Genomic DNA, 19,938 nt, shown 5'->3' on the forward strand with positions numbered 1-19,938 from the left:
AAAATAAATTTATATGTTTTTATATTTTATAAAAAAATAAATCCTAAATTTATATGTTTGCATCTTTAAGACAAGGGGCAGCCCAACCAGCCTTTTTCGTGAAAAATGAGAAAATAAACTGAGAAATTTAATTGAAATTGTACTTATGTTTCTTATAAACGATCAATATTGGGGACAATTACAATCACTTCTAACTTCGATATATGTGACAAAAATTAGTGAACATCTGCCTCACTTTCTTTTCTTCCTTTCCTCTCTTTTTTTATACCAGAGAATGAACAGCGGATGGATGAAAGCACTGTATCAAATATGTGCACAGCGGCGGCGCTGCTTGTGACGACAGCAGCGACGATGTTTTGGAGGTCGATGATGGTACGACAAACGGAGAGAACGGGACATTCAGTGAGGCGGTTATACTCAAGTGGCACGACGACGGCGATGGAATGGAAGAGGAGCTACAGAAAAATTAGGGTTCATAATTTGGGGAAGAAGCAAAGATTCAGTTTTTAGTATTTTAGTAAATTATACAATTATCCATTTGGGTTATAATTTAATTTCAAAATAATTTAACCATAGTTAACATAACAACTAATTAAAGAGTGACATGTCATAGAGGGTAATTTACATGTTATTATAGGAAGGATAGAATAGAATTTACCATATATATATATATATATATATATATATATATATATATATATATATGAGTCATGAGTGTGACACCTTTAATATGTTGAATGAATAGTGCCAGCTATAGTCGAGAGATAGAGGACTTTGTTTTTGTAGATGCCACAGAATCTTTGAAACAAAAGCCTTTGACATTATTTTAACTTTGCAAATTTACATTATGAGGCCCCAACCTTTATCTAATTAATCATTTTGGACTTCTTTTTCCATATGGGGAACATCATTGTATTGATAAGTTAAATTTCAATTAGTGCCATTAAAATGATGAACCATTGTTGCGTAGGAAGAAAGTCATCTAATACAATAGGAATTGGTAACGGCGAAGCCATCATATATAGTTCTTGATTCCAGCAATTTACAACAATGTTTTGTGAGAAGAAGAAATTCTCCAGCAACAAATGTGGCACATAATATCTTTTAGCCTTTGAGGACATTCTTTTTGTTAATTACTTATTTTATTTGGATGATAAGGGCATAATGTGAAATTAGAAGAGAACAACCCAGACTGAAGCATCCAGTAAATAATTGGGCTTGTAGAATGAGTTAGTTAAGTTAGACGTAAATTATCATCGTCGATATGTCCGAGTGGTTAAGGAGACAGACTTGAAATCTGTTGGGTTTCGCCCGCGCAGGTTCGAACCTTGCTGTCCGCCAAAAAAAAAATTAGACGTAAATTCAACCATATTATTGACCAACTTGGGTTGTTCGACTAGACTCGTTCGGTTAAATAAGGGTTAGGGATTTGAATCCTTTCTTATGTGTACAACAATCTATTGGTCAATGATAGACCTTTAAATAAAGTTTAGATTTGTTATGAATTAGTTCTTAACCTGTCGAGTTGAAAAATATTATGAGAAAAAAAATCAACCTGATTATTTTATTTAGCCATCTTTTACAATCAAACTAATTTTGGAAATAACATCATATCTAAATAAGTTAAAATTTAAGTGGCCAAAAAATTTTTGGATCACATAGCAAGTTTTCAGGTCTAGTCATGAACGCTTCTAACATTATAACGAATTGCATAATTATAATATCTTTAAATAATAAATTTTACTTATTACACTCCTTGAACTTTGATGAAATTACAATTCACACCAAACTTATTAAAATATTGCACTCTAGCTATGCTACATACACAAACAATTCTTAACAACTATTATCTTTTTTTCTTTGCCCTGTTTTCTCCATGTATTTTTAAGTTGTCGTTTACAACTTTTCTAATTATTTTTATAAAACTATTTAGTAAATATTAAGATATAATTAAAGTTTGTGTAAAGAAATTGTATCAAAATTATTTTTCTGTACTAAAAAATTGCAGTCCACGAAATTTTGTAGTAAAATTCAAATTGAAATAAGCATAAAAAATTATGCAAAACAAACTAAACGTAAAAAAAAATGTTAAAGTTATTTGTTGTATGTTTGACTTTGTAACAAAAAAAAAATGGGTGGAGTGCAAATTATTCTAATAAATTCATTATGCAATGCAATTTTGATAAATCTGAAGTGTACAAGTGTAATTTACTATATTTTAAAACTGTAAAGCATATCCTTGTCTTCAGGTTGACGCTAGTAAACTACAAATAAATATATATTTGTTTGTTTATTGATTAACACTTGAAATGCTTTGTGGTTGCATTGTTAAACTAACAAGCCTTCACTAGCATAAAGGAAAAAACTAACAAAAGGGAGAAAAGCAAAAATAAAGCTAAAAGGAAGCATCCCCTGCAATGATATGAATGGAAGCTTTACAAATTGGAAAATCAATCACAGCAGAAGCCTCTCTATTGAGTTGTTAGAATGAGAAATAAAGTGCCCTAATAATAAGATTGGTTATTTAACCATGTCTAAAGGGTCATATATATCCAATCAACTTGAGTTGTAGAAGTGGTTAGATTATATGTACATGTTGGAGGTTAGAATCCCATCTTTTACATGCAGCAACTTATTGGTCAACAATAAATCATTAAATGGAGTTTTCATCCACCACAAATTAGTACTTGATTTGCTAGGGGATACCGTCTGAAAAAAAGGAATTATATATATATAAAAGATAAATAAATAAGCTGGTCCGAGAAGCTAAGGAGAGAAGGGCCTACACCTTGATGACAATCACGTTCACATGGAACAAATCAAGGACCCCCAACAAAAAGATTGAAAAAAAAATAAAAAGGAATCAACCAAGAGCTAGAAAATGGTGATTAGAAGAAAAAGAAAAAAAAAAGTGAAAGAGAAATTAAAGGCAAAGAGAGAAATGAAACTATGTCCCAGCAGGGCAAATAAACATTCATTTTAGCAAATACTTCTCATCAATGTATTATTATTGTTTGCTTAGCTTGCTCTTGCTTTTGCTATTCTATCTCTTTATAATAATAATTGGTGCCTTCTCTTAACTCTGTTTCAATAGACAAATGGGAAAGAGAGGAACAAGGTTACCAGGCTTTTGCCTGAACAGAATTAGGCCTCATGCTCGAATGCGATCACCCCCGATAATACAAGAAGCCAAGAAGAACGATGACTCGAGTGCCACAAAAACCGGTGATCAGAATACAAAGAATGAGAATTCTAGCGGCAGTTGTGAGGAGACACCAAAGGAAGAAGCGAAAGCCGGGGTTGTAATTGGTCGGAAGATTATGATTGTGGTTGATTCTAGCCTTGAAGCTAAAGGTGCTGTCCAATGGGCTCTAACTCACACGGTTCAGAACCAGGACAAAATTATTCTTCTTCATGTGATCAAGCCTTCTAATAAACAAGGTGCAAACACAATTGATTATATCGTACCATTGTCTTGTGTTTTGTGTTTGTTACTTTGTTAAGTTTGATTTAATTTTGCTATTTTGATCGAAATGACCTAAGTATGGTAGTGAATTGACTCATGCAAAAATTGTGGCAGCCACTGAAGTAGAATCCAGCAAGGAGAGAGCTCCAAGGGCTTATGAACTTGCTTGTTCTTTTAAGAGCATGTGCAATGTGAAGAGGCCGGAGGTGAGTTCATCAGTTAACTTGTTTTTTACGAGACTCTAATTGATAACAGGAATATATATATTTAAACATTTCGATTTGTAAAGGAGACTATTTTTATTAGAGAATGAAATTATAGACACTTTTGTCTTTTTCTTTCAATATCTACTTGTATTTCTATTTGAAAATAATTAAAAAAATCTAGACACTTGTATATTTCATTCCCTTACCTCTGACATTTAAAATTTTATTCACAGAATCAGAAATACATTCAATACCGTCGAACATTACCGACGAATTTTTTGTTATACTGTTACCTTTAGATTTGGGGTGAAAAATCCAGAAATTAGATACAATTAATAAAGTACGATTAATTTAGGTAACATTGAATTTCTTGTTCGAAGTACAAATCAAGATTACACACTTTCTATGATGATGCTGGAAAACAATTAATGTTAATCATTAAGGCATGCGTTTATACCAAAGTAAAGTCCAATTGGTGACATTGACATAATATGATTTATACAAAAAACAACATAAAAAAATCATGTGAGTGACATTATAAAAAATAGGAGTAACATACAAATATTATCCGTAGAAAAATGTTACTTGTACACTAATATCTTCTCCGGCAACAAAAGAGGTATCTTGAATATAACTAGCCTAAGGATTTGGAATGAATGGAATGTTAGTGCAGGTAGAAACAGAGATTGCAGTAGTAGAAGGGAAAGAGAAGGGGGCGAAAATAGTGGAGGAAGCGAAGAAAGAAGGGGTGGGGCTTCTAGTATTGGGGCAGAAGAAGAGGTCCACAACGTGGAGACTAGTGATGATGTGGGCAGGGCAGAGAGTGAACGGTGGGGTGGTGGATTACTGCATTCAGAATGCACATTGCATGGCCATTGCTGTCCGCAGAAAAAGCAGTAAGATTGGTGGCTACATGATTACCACTAAGCGCCACAAGGATTTCTGGCTCTTAGCTTAGTAATTATATGAACATATGCATGCACGTGCTCACCTTCTTCTAAGAGTGTACAATACATCATTTTAAAAGAAGAAAAAGTGCTAATGTCTACATACATATTGTGTTTGTCTCTGTACATGTTAAAAGTGATGTGTAATGAGAAATGCAAAAAAGAGATTGTTCTATCTTTATCTTTTTTCTAATTGTCTAGAATAAATAATTATCGACATCATTAAATCTTTTGATAATTAATTGGTGAAAACTCATAGTTGTGTTCATGTGAAGTTGATAGTTAAAAGATGTTAGATGACAATTTAGTCAAACCTGTCAAATCATTTAACGGATTTTAACTATCAACTTCACATAAAGATAACTGCATTTGAGTTTTACCTAATTAATTTTACTACACTATCAGTGTAGAGCAGTTTTACACATACATGTTTCTAATTATATAAACACTACATCAGTAAAAATAATTACCTTTTATATTTTCATGTGAATGGTCATCCAAAAGAGCGTATGTGAGTGTACACTGTGTAAAATATTTTACGCAGTTAAGTATATCAAACTAACTTAGTCGAATCTTCATGACTCAAAAACGTTATTATGCTAAAGTTAGGTCGTTTCCCGGAAGCAACGCGCTGTATGGCTCGCGTACAATGTGAAATGAGTAAGAGCCGCTGCATCAGTGCTCAGATGTAGTATTAAATAAGCAAGGGTTCCCACATTTTCGTGAACGGACAATAGTGAATAAGCTAGTTCACAAAGAAAAAGGTAAAGGTAAAGGTTGGAGCGACAGAAGGTTGAGATTTGGGACATGAAACATAGGCACTCTAATAGAAAAATTCATGGAGGTGGTGGATACCATGACAAGAAGGAAGATTAACATCATGTGCCTTGGTGCACGAAATTGTGATCTCAGGCAACGGCGCCAGAAACTCTGTACACACGTCTTAATAAATCGTTTTTCATTTACAACTTCGATACAACTAACCAGCAAGTGCACTGGGTCGTCCAAGTAATAAACCTTACGTGAGTAAGGGTCGATCCCACGGAGATTGTTGGTATGAAGCAAGCTATGGTCACCTTGTAAATCTCAGTCAGGCGGATATAAAATAGTTATGGATTTTTCGAACATAAATAATAAATAGATAGAAAATAAGGATAAAAACACTTATGTATATCATTGGTGAGAATTTCAGATAAGTGTATAGAGATGCTTTCGTTCCTCTGAACATCTGCTTTCCTACTGTCTTCATCCAATCAGTCTTACTCCTTTCCATGGCTGGCTTTATGTAAGGACATCACCGTTGTCAATGGCTACTTTTAATCCTCTCTTGAAAATGGTCCGATGCACTGTCACTGCATGGCTAATCGTCTGGAGGCATCACCCTTGTCAATGGCTGCATCCTATCCTCTTGTGAAAATGGTCCAATGCGCTGTCACAGCACGGCTAATCATCTGAGGTTCTCGATCATACTGGAATAGGATTCACCTTCCTTTTGCGTCTGTCACTACGCCCAGCACTCGCGAGTTTGAAGTTCGTCACAATCATTCAATCCCAGAATCCTACTCGGAATACCACAGACAAGGTTTAGACTTTCCAGACTCTCATGAATGCCGCCATCAATCTAGCTTATACCACGAAGATTCTGATTAAGAGATCTAAGAGATACTCATTCAATCTAAGGTAGAACGGAAGTGGTTGTCAGGAACGCGTTCATAGGGAATGATGATGATTGTCACGTTCATCACATTCAGGTTGAAGTGCGAATGAATATCTTAGAAGCGGAATAAGCTGAATTGAATAGAAAAACAGTAGTACTTTGCATTAATTTTTGAGGAACAGCAGAGCTCCACACCTTAATCTATGGAGTGCAGAAACTCTACCGTATGAAAATACATAAGTGAAAGGTTCAGGCATGGCCGAATGGCCAGCCCCCAAAACGTGATCACAGGATCAAAAATACAATCCAGGATGATCCAAAGATCTAATACAATAGTAAGAAGTCCTATTTATAATAAACTAGCTACTAGGGTTTACAGAAGTAAGTAATTGATGCATAAATCCACTTCCGGGGCCCACTTGGTGTGTGCTTGGGCTGAGCTTGAATGTTACACGTGCAGAGGCTCTTTCTGGAGTTGACGCCAGTTTGTAACGTATTTCTGGCGTTCAACTCTGGCTTGTGACGTGTTTCTGGCGTTTAACTCCAGACAGCAGCGTAGAATTGGCGTTCAACGCCCTTTTACATCATCTAAACTCGGCCAAAGTATGGACTATTATACAGTGCTGGAAAGCCCTGGATGTCTAATTTCCAACGCAATTGGAAGCGCACCATTTTGAGTTCTGTAGCTCCAAAAAATCCACTTTGAGTGCAGGGAGGTCAGAATCCAACAGCATCAGCAGTCCTTCTTCAACTTCTGAATCTGATTTTTGCTCAAGTCCCTCAATTTCAGCCAGAAAATACCTGAAATCACAGAAAAATACACAAACTCATAGTAAAGTCCAAAAAATGTGAATTTAGCATAAAAACTAATAAAAACATCCCTAAAAGTAACCAGATTCTACTAAAAACATACTAAAAATAGTGCCAAAAAGCGTATAAATTGTTGCTTGTCCCCAAGCAACTGAAAATCAAATAGGATAAAAAGAAGAGAAGATACTATAAATTCCAAACTATCAATGAAACATAGCTCCAATCAGATGAGCGGGACTTGTAGCTTTTTGCCTCTTGAATAGTTTTGGCATCTCACTTTATCCATTAAGGTTCAGAATGATTGGCATCTATAGGATCTCAGAGTTCAGATAGTGTTATTGATTCTCCTAGTTCAGTATGATGATTCTTGAACACAGCTATTTTATGAGTCTTGGCCGTGGCCCTAAGCACTTTGTTTTCCAGTATTACCACCGGATACATAAATGCCATAGACACATAATTGGGTGAACCTTTTCAGATTGTGACTCAGCTTTGCTAAAGTCCCCAATTAGAGGTGTCCAGGGTTCTTAAGCACACTCTTTTTTTGCTTTGGACCTTGACTTTAACCGCTCAGTCTCAAGTTTTCACTTGACACCTTCACGCCACAAGCACATGGTTAGGGACAGCTTGGTTTAGCCGCTTAGGCCAGGATTTTATTCCTTTAGGCCCTCCTATCCACTGATGCTCAAAGCCTTGGGATCCTTTTTATTTACCCTTGCCTTTTGGTTTTAAGGGTTATTGGCTTTTTGCTCTTGCCTCTTGGTTTTAAGAGCTTTTGGCTTTTTCTGCTTGCTTTTTCTCTTTTTTTTTCTTTCTATTTTTTTGCTATTTTTTTTTCTGCAAGCTTTGTTCTTTGCTGCTTTTTCTTGCTTCAAGAATCATTTTTATGATTTTTCAGATTATCAAATAACATGTCTTCTTATCATCATTCTTTCAAGAGCCAACATATTTAACATTCTTAAACAACAACATCAAAAGACATATGCACTGTTCAAGCATTCATTCAGAAAACAAGAAGCATTGTCACCACATCAATATAATTAAACTAAGTTCAAGGATAAATTCGAAACTCATGTACTTCTTGTTCTTTTGAATTAAAACAGTTTTCATTTAAGAGAGGTGATGGATTCATAGGACATTCATAACTTTAAGACATAGTTACTAAATACTAATGATCATGTAATGAAGACACAAACATGGATAAGCACTTAACATAGAGAAAACAAAAAACAGAGAATGTAAGAACAAGGAATGAATCCACCTTAGTGATGGTGGCGTTTCCTTCTTGAGGAACCAATGATGTCCTTGAGCTCTTCTATGTCTCTTCCTTGTCTTTGTTGCTCCTCCCTCATTGCTTTTTGATCTTCTCTTATTTCATGAAGGATGATGGAGTGCTCTTGATGTTCCACCCTTAATTGTCCCATGTTGGAACTTAATTCTCCTAGGGAGGTGTTGATTTGCTCCCAATAGTTTTGTGGAGGAAAATGCATTTGAGGCATCTCCGGAATCTCATAGTGATGAGCTTCATGCGTCTCTTGAGATCTATGAATGGGCTCTCTTGCTTGCTCCATCCTTTTCTTAGTGATGGGCTTCTCTTCCTCAATGGGAATGTCTCCTTCTATGAAAGCTCCAACTGAGTAACATAGATGGCAAATAAGATAAGGGAAAGCTAGCCTTGCCCCAAGAGAGGGCTTTTCGGCTATTTTGTAGAAGTCAAGAGAGATGACTTCATGAACTTCTAATTCCTCACCAGTCATGATGCTATGAATCATGATGGCCCGATCCACAGTAACTTCGGATCGGTTGCTAGTGGGGATGATGGAGCATTGGATGAACTCTAACCATCCTCTAGCCACAGGCTTGAGGTCCAATCTTCTTAGTTGAACCGGCTTGCCTTTGGAGTCAATCTTCCATTGAGCTCCTTCCACACATATGTCCATGAGGACTTGGTCCAACCTTTGATTAAAGTTGACCCTTCTAGTGTAGGGGCGTGCATCTCCTTGTATCATAGGCAAGTTAAATGCCAATCTCACATTCTCCAGACTAAAATCTAAGTATTTCCCCCGAACCATTGTAATATAATTCTTTGGGTTTGGGTTCTTACTTTGATCATGGTTCCTAGTGATCCATGCATTGGCATAGAACTCTTGAACCATCAGGATGCCGACTTGTTGGATGGAGTTTGTTAGAACTTCCCAACCTCTTCTTTGGATTTCATGTCGGATCTCCGGATACTCATTCTTCTTGAGCTTGAAAGGGACCTCGGGGATCACCTTCTTTTTGGCCACAACATCATAGAAGTGGTCTTGATGAGCTTTGGAGATGAATCTTTCCATCTCTCATGACTCAGAGGTGGAAGCTTTTGTCTTCCCTTTCCCTTTTCTAGAGGATTCTCTGGTCTTGGGTGCCATCAATGGTAATGGAAAAACAAAAAGCTTATGCTTTTACCACACCAAACTTAGAATTTTGCTCGCCCTCGAGCAAGAGAAGAAAGAATAGATGAAGAAGAAGAAGAAATGGAGGAGAGGGAGAGAGAGATGTGTTTCGGTCAAGAAGGGGAAGAGAGGGTTGTGTTGTGTGAAAATGAGGAAGAATGGAGGGCTATATATAGGGAATGGAGGGGGTTAAGGTTCGGCCATATAGGGTGGGTTTGGATGGGAAATTGATTTTGAATTTTGAAGGTAGGTGGGGTTTATGAGGTAGGTTTATGGGGAAGAGTGGATGGATGTGAGTGGTGAAGTGGTGATAGGGAAGAGAGATTGAGGTGATTGGTGAAGAGTTTTGGGGAAGAGTGTTTATGAGATTGTGTGAAAGAGGGGTGAGAAGAAGTGAGTGGAGGTAGGTGGGGATCCTGTGGGGTCCACAGATCCTGAGGTGATCCTGTGGGGTCCACAGATCCTGAGGTGTTCAAGGATTTACAACCTTGCACCAAATTGGGCATGCAAAATGCCCTTGCACACAACTCTGGCGTTCAGCGCCAGATTGGTGCTTGTTCTGGGCGTTGAACGCCCATTTGTTGCCCATTTCTAGCGTTGAACGCCAGAACCATGCTTGCTCTGGGCGTTCAGCACCAGCTCTTCTCCAGGGTGCAATTCTGGCGTTCAAATGCCCAGATGCTGCCCATTTTGGGCGTTCAGCGCCAGAACCATGCTCTGTTCTGGCGTTGAACGCCAGCCAGATGCTCCTTACTGGCGTTCAAACGCCAGTGAGATCCTCCTCCAGGGTGTGATTTTTCTTCTGCTGTTTTTGATTCCGTTTTCAATTTTTATATTTATTTTGTGACTCCACATGATCATGAACCTAATAAAACATGAAAGAAAAATAAAATTAGATTTAGATAAATAAAAATTGGGTTGCCTCCCAACAAGCGCTTCTTTAATGTCAATAACTTGACAGTGGGCTTTCATGGAGCCTCACAGATGTTCAGAGCATTGTTGAGACTCTCCAACACCAAACTTAGAGTTTGGATATGGGAGTTCAACACCAAACTTAGAGTTTGACTGTGGGGGCTTTGGTTGACTCTGCAGTGAGAGAAGCTTTTTATGCTTCCTCTCCATGGGTACAGAGAGAGATCCTTGAGTTTTAAACACAAGGTTGTCCTTATTTAATTGAAGGATCAATTCTCCTCTGTCCACATCAATTACAGCTCTTGCTGTGGCTAGGAAGGGTCTTCCAAGAATGATGGATTCATCCTCATCCTCCCCAGTATCCAGGATTATGAAATCAGCAGGGATGTAAATGTCTTTAACCTTTACTAACATGTCCGCTACTTGTCCATAAGCTATTTTCATGGATTTGTCTGCCATTTCTAATGAGAAATTGGCTTCCTGTACCTCAAGGGTTCTTAGTTTCTCCATTACAGAGAGTGGCATGAGGTTTATTCCTGACCCAAGGTCACACAGAGCCTTCTCAAAGGTCATGGTGCCTATGGTACAAGGTATTAAGAACTTTCCAGGATCCTGTTTCTTCTGAGGCAATGTCAGTTGATCCAGATCACTTAGTTCATTGGTGAACAAGGGAGGTTCATCTTCCCAAGTCTCAATACCAAATAATTTGGCATTCAGCTTCATGATTGCACCAAGGTACTTGGTAACTTGCTCTTCAGTAACATCCTCATTCTCTTCAGAAGAGGAATACTCATCAGAGCTCATGAATGGCATAAGGAGGTTTAATGGAATCTCTATGGTCTCTAGATGAGTCTCAGATTCCTTTGGTTCCTCAGAGGGAAACTCCTTATTGATCACTGGACGTCCCAGGAGGTCTTCCTCACTGGGATTCACGTCCTCAACCTCCCTTATAGGTTCGGCCATGGTGGTTATGTCAATGGCCTTGCACTCTCCTTTTGGATTTTCTTCTGTATTGCTTGGGAGAGTACTAGGAGGGATTTCAGTGATCCTTTTACTCAGTTGGCCCACTTGTGCTTCCAAATTTCTAATGGAGGACCTTGTTTCATTCATGAAACTTACAGTGGCCTTGGACAGATCAGAGACTAAGTTTGCTAAATTAGAGGTATTTTGTTCAGAGTTCTCTGTCTGTTGCTGAGTGGATGATGGAAAAGGTTTACTATTGTTAAACTTATTTCTTCCACCATTATTAAAGCCTTGTTGAGGCTTTTGTTGATCCTTCCATGAGAGATTTGGGTGATTTCTCCATGATGGATTATATGTGTTTCCATAAGGTTCACCCATATAATTTACCTCTGCTATTGCAGGGTTTTTAGGATCATAAGCTTCTTCTTCAGAAGATGCCTCTTGAGTACTGTTGGATGCAGCTTGCATTCCATTCAAACTCTGAGAAATCATATTGACTTGCTGAGTCAATATTTTATTCTGAGCCAATATAGCATTCAGAGTATCAATTTCAAGAACTCCCTTCTTCACAGGCGTCCCATTATTCACAGGATTCCTTTCAGAAGTGTACATGAACTGGTTATTAGCAACCATGTCAATGAGTTCTTGAGCTTCTGCAGGCATTTTCTTTAGGTGAATGGATCCACCTGCAGAAGTATCCAATGACGTTTTATCTAATTCAGATAGACCATCATAGAATATATCCAGGATGGTCCATTCTGAAAGCATGTCAGAAGGACACTTTTTGGTCAGTCCTTTGTATCTCTCCCAAGCTTCATAGAGGGATTCACCTTCTTTCTGTCTGAAGGTCTAAACATCCACTCTAAGCTTACTCAACTTTTGAGGAGGAAAGAACTTGGCTAAGAAAGCCTTGACCAGCTTATCCCAAGAGTTCATGCTATCCTTAGGTTGAGAGTCCAACCATATTCTAGCTCTGTCTCTCACAGCAAAAGGGAAAAGCATGAGCCTGTAGACTTCAGGATCTACTCCATTAGTCTTAACACTATCACATATCTGCAAGAATTCAATTAAGAACTGAAAAGGATCTTCAGATGGAAGTCCATGAAACTTGCAGTTCTGCTGCATCAGAGAAACTAATTGAGGTTTCAGCTCAAAATTGTTTGCTCCAATGGCAGGAATGGAGATGCTTCTTCCATGTAAATTGGAATTAGGTGCAGTAAAGTCACCAAGCATCCTCCTTGCATTATTATTATTATTTTCGGCTGCCATCTCCTCTTCTTGTTCGAAAATTTCTGAAAGGTTGTCTCTGGACTGTTGTATTTTAGCTTCTCTTAGTTTCCTTTTCAGAGTCCTTTCAGGTTCTGGATCTGCTTCAACAAGAATATTCTTGTCTTTGCTCCTGCTCATATGAAAAAGAGGGACAGAAAAAAAATAATAATAGGGATCCTTTTTACCACAGTATAGAGGTCCCTGTGTGAGTAGAAGAAAAGAAGAAGAAAAAATCTGAACTCAGAAAGAGAGAGGGGGTTCGGATTTTTGGTGAGTGAGGAAGAGATGTTAGTAAATAAATAAACAAATAGAAGAAGATGAGAGAGAGAGTGAATTTTCGAAAATAATTTTTGAAAAAGAGTTAGTGATTTTTGAAATTAGTTTTTGAAAAAGGTTAGTAATTTTCCAGAATTAAAATCAAAAATTAAAATAATTAGTTAATTAAAAAGAAATTTTGAAAAAGAGGGAAGATATTTTCGAAAATTAGAGAGAGAGGGAGTTAGTTAGGTAGTTTTGAAAAAGATAAGAAACAAACAAAAAGTTAGTTAGTTAGTTGAAACAAATTTGAAAATCAATTTTGAAAAGATAAGAAGATAAGAAGTTAGAAAAGATATTTTAAAATCAAATTTTTGAAAAAGAAATGATTTTGAAAAAGATAAGATAGAAAGATATTTTTGAAAAGATATGATTGAAATTAGTTTTGAAAAAGATTTGATTTTTAAAATTATAATTAATGACTTGATTCACAAGAAATCACAAGATATGATTCTAGAACTCAAAGTTTGAATCTTTCTTAACAAGCAAGTAACAAACTTGAAATTTTTGAATCAAAACATTAATTGATGATGTTATTTTCGAAAATTAGGAGATAAAGATAAGAAAAAGATTTTTGAAAAATATTTTTAAAATTTTCGAAAATAAATAAGAGAATTGAAAAAGATTTGATTTTTGAAAAAGATTTTGAAAAAGGTAAGATTTTTAAATTGAAAATTTGATTTGACTCATAAAAACAACTAGATTTTAAAAAGTTTTGAAAAAGTCAACTCAAATCTTCGAAATTTATGAGTGAAAAAGGGAAAGATATTTTTTTTTTTGATTTTTTGAATTTTTAATGACGAGAGGGAAAAACATGAAAAAGACTCAATGCATGAAAATTTTGGATCAAAGTATGTGATGAATGCAAGAACACTATGAATGTCAAGATGAACACCAAGAACACTTTGAATGTCAAGATGAACATCAAGAACATATTTTTGAAAAAATTTTTAATGCAAAGAAAATATGCAAGACATCAAACTTAAAAATTTTTTTATGTATAGACACTATGAATGCAAGAATGAATATGTAAAACAAGAAAAGACACAAAACAAGAAAACATCAAGATCAAATAAGAAGACTTACCAAGAACAACTTGAAGATCATGAAGAACACTATGAATGCATGAGTTTTTCGAAAATTTTATGCAAATTTTAAAACATGCGATTGACACCAAACTTATGACATGACACATGACTTAAACAAGAAACACAAAAATATTTTTTTTTATTTTTATGATTTTATTAATTTTTTTGTATTTTCTTTTAATTTTTTCGAAAATCATTTTGAAAAAGAAAAATAAGGATTCCAAAATTTTTAATATGAATTCCAGGAATCTTATGCTCTTTAGTCTAAAGCGCCAATCAAAGGGTTAGGCATGGCTTAATAGCCAGCCAAGCTTTAGTATGTAACTCAGACATGACACGCCTGACATTCCCTATCCAGAAGAATTAGACATGGCTTTATAGTCAGCCAGGCTTCAACATGCTTCATGAAACACTAGAATTCATTCTTAAAAATTCTGAAGAAAAATATATTTTTGAAAACATTTTTATTTTAAAATTTTTTCGAAAACAAAGGAGAAATTTTTGAAAGACTTTTTTTTTTTGAAAAATTTTTGAAAATAAAACAAAAAGAAAATTACCTAATTTGAGCAACAAGATGAACCGTCAGTTGTTCAAACTCGAACAATCCCCGGCAACGGCGCCAAAAACTTGGTGCACGAAATTGTGATCTCAGGCAACGGCGCCAAAAACTCTGTACACACGTCTTAATAAATTGTTTTTCATTCACAACTTCGATACAACTAACCAGCAAATGCACTGGGTCGTCCAAGTAATAAACCTTACGTGAGTAAGGGTCGATCCCACGGAGATTGTTGGTATGAAGCAAGGTATGGTCACCTTGTAAATCTCAGTCAGGCGGATATAAAATAGTTATGGAGTTTTCGAACATAAATAATAAATAGATAGAAAATAAGGATAGAAACACTTATGTATATCATTGGTGAGAATTTCAGATAAGTGTATAGAGATGCTTTCGTTCCTCTGAACATCTTCTTTCCTGCTGTCTTCATCTAATCAGTCTTACTCCTTTCCATGGCTGGCTTTATGTAAGGACATCACCGTTGTCAATGGCTACTTTTAATCCTCTCTGGAAAATGGTCCGATGCACTATCACTGCATGGCTAATCGTCTGGAGGCATCACCCTTGTCAATGGCTACATCCTATCCTCTTGTGAAAATGGTCCAATGCGTTGTCACAGCACGGCTAATCATCTGAGGTTCTCGATCATACTAGAATAGGATTCACCCTCCTTTTGCGTCTGTCACTACGCCCAGCACTCGCGAATTTGAACTTCGTCACAGTCATTCAATCCAGAGTCCTACTCGGAATACCACAGACAAGGTTTAGACTTTCCGGACTCTCATGAATGCCGCCATCAATCTAGCTTATACCACGAAGATTCTGATTAAGAGATCTAAGAGATACTCATTCAATCTAAGGTAGAACGGAAGTGGTTGTCAAGCACGCGTTCATAGGGAATGATGATGATTGTCACGTTCATCACATTCAGGTTGAAGTGCAAATGAATATCTTAGAAGCGGAATAAGCTGAATTGAATAGAAAAACAGTAGTACTTTGCATTAATCTTTGAGGAATAGCAGAGCTCCACACCTTAATCTATGGAGTGCAGAAACTCTACCGTATGAAAATACATAGGTGAAAGGTTCAGGCATGGCCGAATGGCCAGCCCCCAAAATGTGATCACAGGATCAAAAATACAATCCAGGATGATCCAAAGATCTAATACAATAGTAAGAAGTCCTATTTATAATAAACTAGCTACTAGGGTTTACAAAAGTAAGTAATTAATGCATAAATCCACTTCCGGGGCCCACTTGGTATGTGCTTGGGCTGAGCTTGAATGTTACACGTGCAGAGGCTCTTTCTGGAGTTGAACGTCAGTTTGTAACGTATTTCTGGCGTTCAACTCTGGCTTGTGACGTGTTTCTGGCGTTTAACTCCAGACAACAGCGTAGAACTGGCGTTCAACGCCCTTTTACATCGTCTAAACTCGGCCAAAGTATGGACTATTACACATTGCTGAAAAGCCCTAGATGTCTACTTTCTAACGCAATTGGAAGCGCGCCATGTTGAGTTCTGTAGCTCCAAAAAATCCACTTTGAGTGCAAGGAGGTCAGAATCCAACAGCATCAGCAGTCCTTCTTCAACCTCTGAATCTGATTTTTGCTCAAGTCCCTCAATTTCAGCCAGAAAATACCTAAAATCACAGAAAAACACACAAACTCATAGTAAAGTCCAGAAATGTGAATTTAGCATAAAAACTAATAAAAACATCCCTAAAAGTAACCAGATTCTACTAAAAACATACTAAAAACAGTGCCAAAAAGCGTATAAATTATCCGCTCATCATGCCTACAAGAAACAAAATGGGTCAACGCAAAGGTTAGGAGGTTGGATACCTTTGAGTTCAAACTTTGGTATACATGAAATGTGAAGAATAGGAATGGGGTAGGTATTATCATGAATAAGTAGTGAAAGGACGTAGTGGATGTCAAGAAGGGGGTGATTGGATCATCTCTATCAAACTTGTAGTGGAAAGAGGTACTTTTCATGTGATTAGTACCTATCCACCGCAAGTCGGTTAGGACGAGCAACACAAAATAAGGTTTTGAGAGGATCTAGAGAGAGTTTGGTCCAAGACATACCTTCGGGAGATAAGATTTTTTAGGAGGAGATTTAAATGACCATGTTGGAAGAGAAATGACTAGGTATGAAAGTATTCACGGAGACCATCATTTTGGGGTGGTCAATACCGAGGGTAAAACTATTTTGGACTTTTTCTCAACTTCTGACCTTCTCATCGCAAATACATGTTTTAAAAAGAGAGACGAACATCTTATAACCTATAGGAGTGGCATGAGAAGCTCTCAAATCGAGTTTTCTTGTTTAGGAGAGTCGACCAAAAATTTTAGTTTAATTATAAATTTAGGGAGAGATTTTAACAACACAACATAGGATGCTCGTCATGAATTTTCGTGTTGAGAAAAAATTGAGAAAAAGACATCATACGAAAAACTCAAGGACGAGGTGGTGGCGGATGAAAGGGGAGGAACAAAGAAGCTTCCTAAGACGAGTAGGAGAAGAGGCAAAGTGGGAAGGGGATGGAAGCGTGAAGGAGATGTGGAGGGAGATGACAGAAGTTATTAGAAGAATAGCAAAAGAAAGTTTTAGTGAATCTAGAGGGATAGGACTGATGAACCACTATTTTGTGACTTATTTTGGATCGAATAGAGTGGATTCTATCAACTTTACTTACACATATCCATATAATTTGCATGTTTTTAAGTTCCCTTCCGAAATTTGTGCTATGATTGAAAACATGCCTCCTAGACCTTTGAATTACTAATTTTTAATCCTTTCGTATTACTGTTCGATGTCGTGATGCATTTGTGAAGTGATTACAGGATTTATAGAGCAGGAATGGCATAAAGGATGAAGAAGAAGCATGTTAAAGTGGAAGGAACATAAGAAATTTGGAGATTTGAGAAGCTGGACTGACGCGTACACATGGCTGAAGCATGCGCGTGACCAGGAGCATCGTCCACCGACATATACGCATAACTGAAGCGTGCGCGTGACCTTGTGCAAAGTCCGAGCGATGCGTATAGGTGGCTGACGTGTACGCATGACGAGCAGCACGTTCCTTATTAAAGGGAAAACGCTAGGGGCGATTTCAGAGCTCAATTCTGGCCCAATTTGGAGCCCAGTCCGCAGAATTATATGCTTGGAGTGAAGGAGGACGAAGGGGGGATTCACTCATTCATTCACCCACATTAATTTTTTAGTTTTAGCCAGATGTAGGATTCTAGAGAGGGAGGCTCTCTCCCCTCTCTAGGTTTTAGGGTTTTTTATTTCAATTTTTTCTTAGATTTAGATTCAATTCTTGTTTTCATTTACATTTCCTTGCAATTTATTGTTCCTGCACCTTTGTTCTTTAATTTTACTTGTTATTTCCCTCACTTTGTTGCCTTTATACTTATGCACTATGAGCAATTATACTTGTTATTTCCCCCTCCATTCTACTTATGCACTCTTGTTATTTCCTTGCAACTTATGCTCTCTCCCCTCATGTTATTATTGTTTTCTTTAGTTGTTATTGTTAATTTCTTGCAATTGTTAGTCGTTAGATTTTATTATTGTTGCAATCTTAACATTCCTTATTTTTATGCCTTCCAAGTGTTTGATAAAATGCTTGGTTGGATTTTAAAATAGATTTTTGTGTTCTTGGCTTGGATTGAGTAATTTGGAGACTCTTAAGTTATCAAACTCTTTTGTTGATTGGTGATTGAGGATTGCTAGTTGGCTTAAAATTCACTAAAGCTAATCTTTGATTGGGACTTGTGAATTAGAGTTGAATTTGCTCACTTGACTTTCCTTCAATTGTTGGAGGTTAACTAAGTGAGAGTAAAAGGCAATGACCATCACAACTGATGATGATAATGAGGATAGGAATTCCAATTCTTAACCCTTGATAGGACTTTCCTTAGTTGTTAGTTCATTTCTTGTTATTTACATACCTTGTTCCCTTATTTCGAAACCCCAAAAATACTTTCCCACAACTAATAATAAGTACACTTTTCTACAATTCCTTGAGAGACGATCCGAGATTTGAATACTTCGATTATTTTTATTGGTTTGCATTGTGACAAACAAATTAAACTTTGATTGAGGTTTATTTGTCGGTTTGGATCTATACTATCAACGGAATTATTTTTGTGAAAATTCCTTACCGACATTAATCCTCCATCAAGTTTTTGGCGCCGTTATCAGGGATTTGTAAATGTATGCCTTGTTATTGGTTATCGTATATATGTTAATATTGTGAATAGTTACTTTTGCCTCTTTATTAGTTTTTGCTAGTTTTAGGACTGTGTTTGCTTATTTCTTGTTAGTTTTTGTCTTTATTTTCTCTTGCTATCATGAATTCTCACCCTTTGGCTATGAGTGTGGTTACAACTATGTTGTAGAAAATGAGAACTACAATGAAGGCTTGCATCAAGGATGGGACAATCAAAGATGGGAGGAGCCATATGCTTATGATCAACCTTCTTGGCAACAACCTCCTTCAATGCACTATGAGCAAGAACCATTCCAATATGCATACCAATCCAATGGCTATGGTGGACCTCCTTTTAATTATCAACAACCACCAATATATGCCTATGAACCCCCTTCTCAACATAGTTTTGAACTACCATACTCACAAGCCCCACACCACCAAACACCTTCATATGACCTCAATCCTTACCCACCATACCAACCACCATACGAACCATATGAGCCATACTTAGAGCCACAACAATTTCAACCCAATTACTCCCAAGAGTCACCTCAATATACACTACCTCCATGCCTTTACCAAGAAGAACCACCTTCCTATTATGAACCCTTTCTTCCAAACAATGAACCCTCCTATTCACCTCAAGCACCAATGAAAGACACTCTCATTTCAATTCTCCAAGGGCAGAGGGAGCTTTATACTACTCTTCAAGGAGTAATTAATTTAGCTTCCTAATGCTTAGGGGTAATAACTCATGTAGCTCCCCAAATTTTAGACACTCAAAGTATGCCCATGGCCAAATGTGGAGAATCAATTGAAGAATGGAGTATGAAAGAGAGGTTGGAAACTCCGGTGGAGAATGAGGATTTGGATTTTGTGTTGGAGCAATTGGAGAAAGCTATGATTATTGAAGAAGAGGAAGTGGTTGAAGATTTAGGAGATGCCAAACCTTCGTGGGAATCTCAAGTCATAGAGCCTCCTTCCAAGAAGTTTGAAATTGATGTTGAGGAGGGTGCGCAACCTCCAAAGCATGTCATGAGTGAAGAATTGGAAGAAATAGATTCAATCATTGATGTGTTCTTATCTATA

At 36.9% G+C, this 19,938-nt stretch overlaps 1 protein-coding gene and 2 non-coding genes across 4 annotated transcripts; all 3 read left to right on the forward strand.

Annotated features, from left to right (window-relative positions):
* Positions 1-1,258: 1,258 nt before the first annotated feature.
* TRNAS-UGA (transfer RNA serine (anticodon UGA)) lies at positions 1,259-1,341 on the forward strand. Its single transcript has one exon. It is a non-coding gene; the product is annotated as a tRNA-Ser (tRNA).
* A 1,507-nt stretch (positions 1,342-2,848) lies between these two features.
* On the forward strand, positions 2,849-4,800 carry MRH6 (Adenine nucleotide alpha hydrolases-like superfamily protein). Of its 2 annotated transcripts, XM_088488560.1 has the most exons (4): positions 2,849-3,001; positions 3,095-3,441; positions 3,581-3,672; positions 4,346-4,800. In XM_088488560.1, the coding sequence occupies exons 2-4, from the start codon at positions 3,099-3,101 to the stop codon at positions 4,628-4,630; spliced, it is 720 nt and encodes a 239-aa protein (XP_088344686.1). In that variant the 5' UTR covers positions 2,849-3,001; positions 3,095-3,098; the 3' UTR covers positions 4,631-4,800. The 2 variants fall into 2 exon arrangements, with proteins under 2 accessions (XP_088344686.1, XP_088344685.1); XM_088488559.1 differs by lacking the exon at positions 2,849-3,001 and having other exon boundaries at positions 3,009-3,441.
* Positions 4,801-12,158: 7,358 nt separating this feature from the next.
* Positions 12,159-12,266, forward strand: LOC148564970 (small nucleolar RNA R71). The gene has a single exon (XR_015884469.1). It is a non-coding gene; the product is annotated as a small nucleolar RNA R71 (small nucleolar RNA).
* Positions 12,267-19,938: the final 7,672 nt, after the last annotated feature.

This window comes from Arachis ipaensis, chromosome B5 (genome assembly GCF_059453495.1).
Source record: "Arachis ipaensis isolate K30076 ecotype BB chromosome B5, ASM5945349v1, whole genome shotgun sequence".
NCBI classification, from domain to species: Eukaryota; Viridiplantae; Streptophyta; class Magnoliopsida; order Fabales; family Fabaceae; genus Arachis; species Arachis ipaensis.

Bases quoted from the DNA above. Each gene is read 5' to 3' on its own strand.
- MRH6 (XM_088488560.1), top strand. From the start codon at position 3,099: ATGGGAAAGAGAGGAACAAGGTTACCAGGCTTTTGCCTGAACAGAATT. The intron at 3,442-3,580 runs GTGCAAACACAA...AAATTGTGGCAG, and splicing joins CAAGCCTTCTAATAAACAAG to CCACTGAAGTAGAATCCAGC. The intron at 3,673-4,345 runs GTGAGTTCATCA...ATGTTAGTGCAG, and splicing joins GCAATGTGAAGAGGCCGGAG to GTAGAAACAGAGATTGCAGT.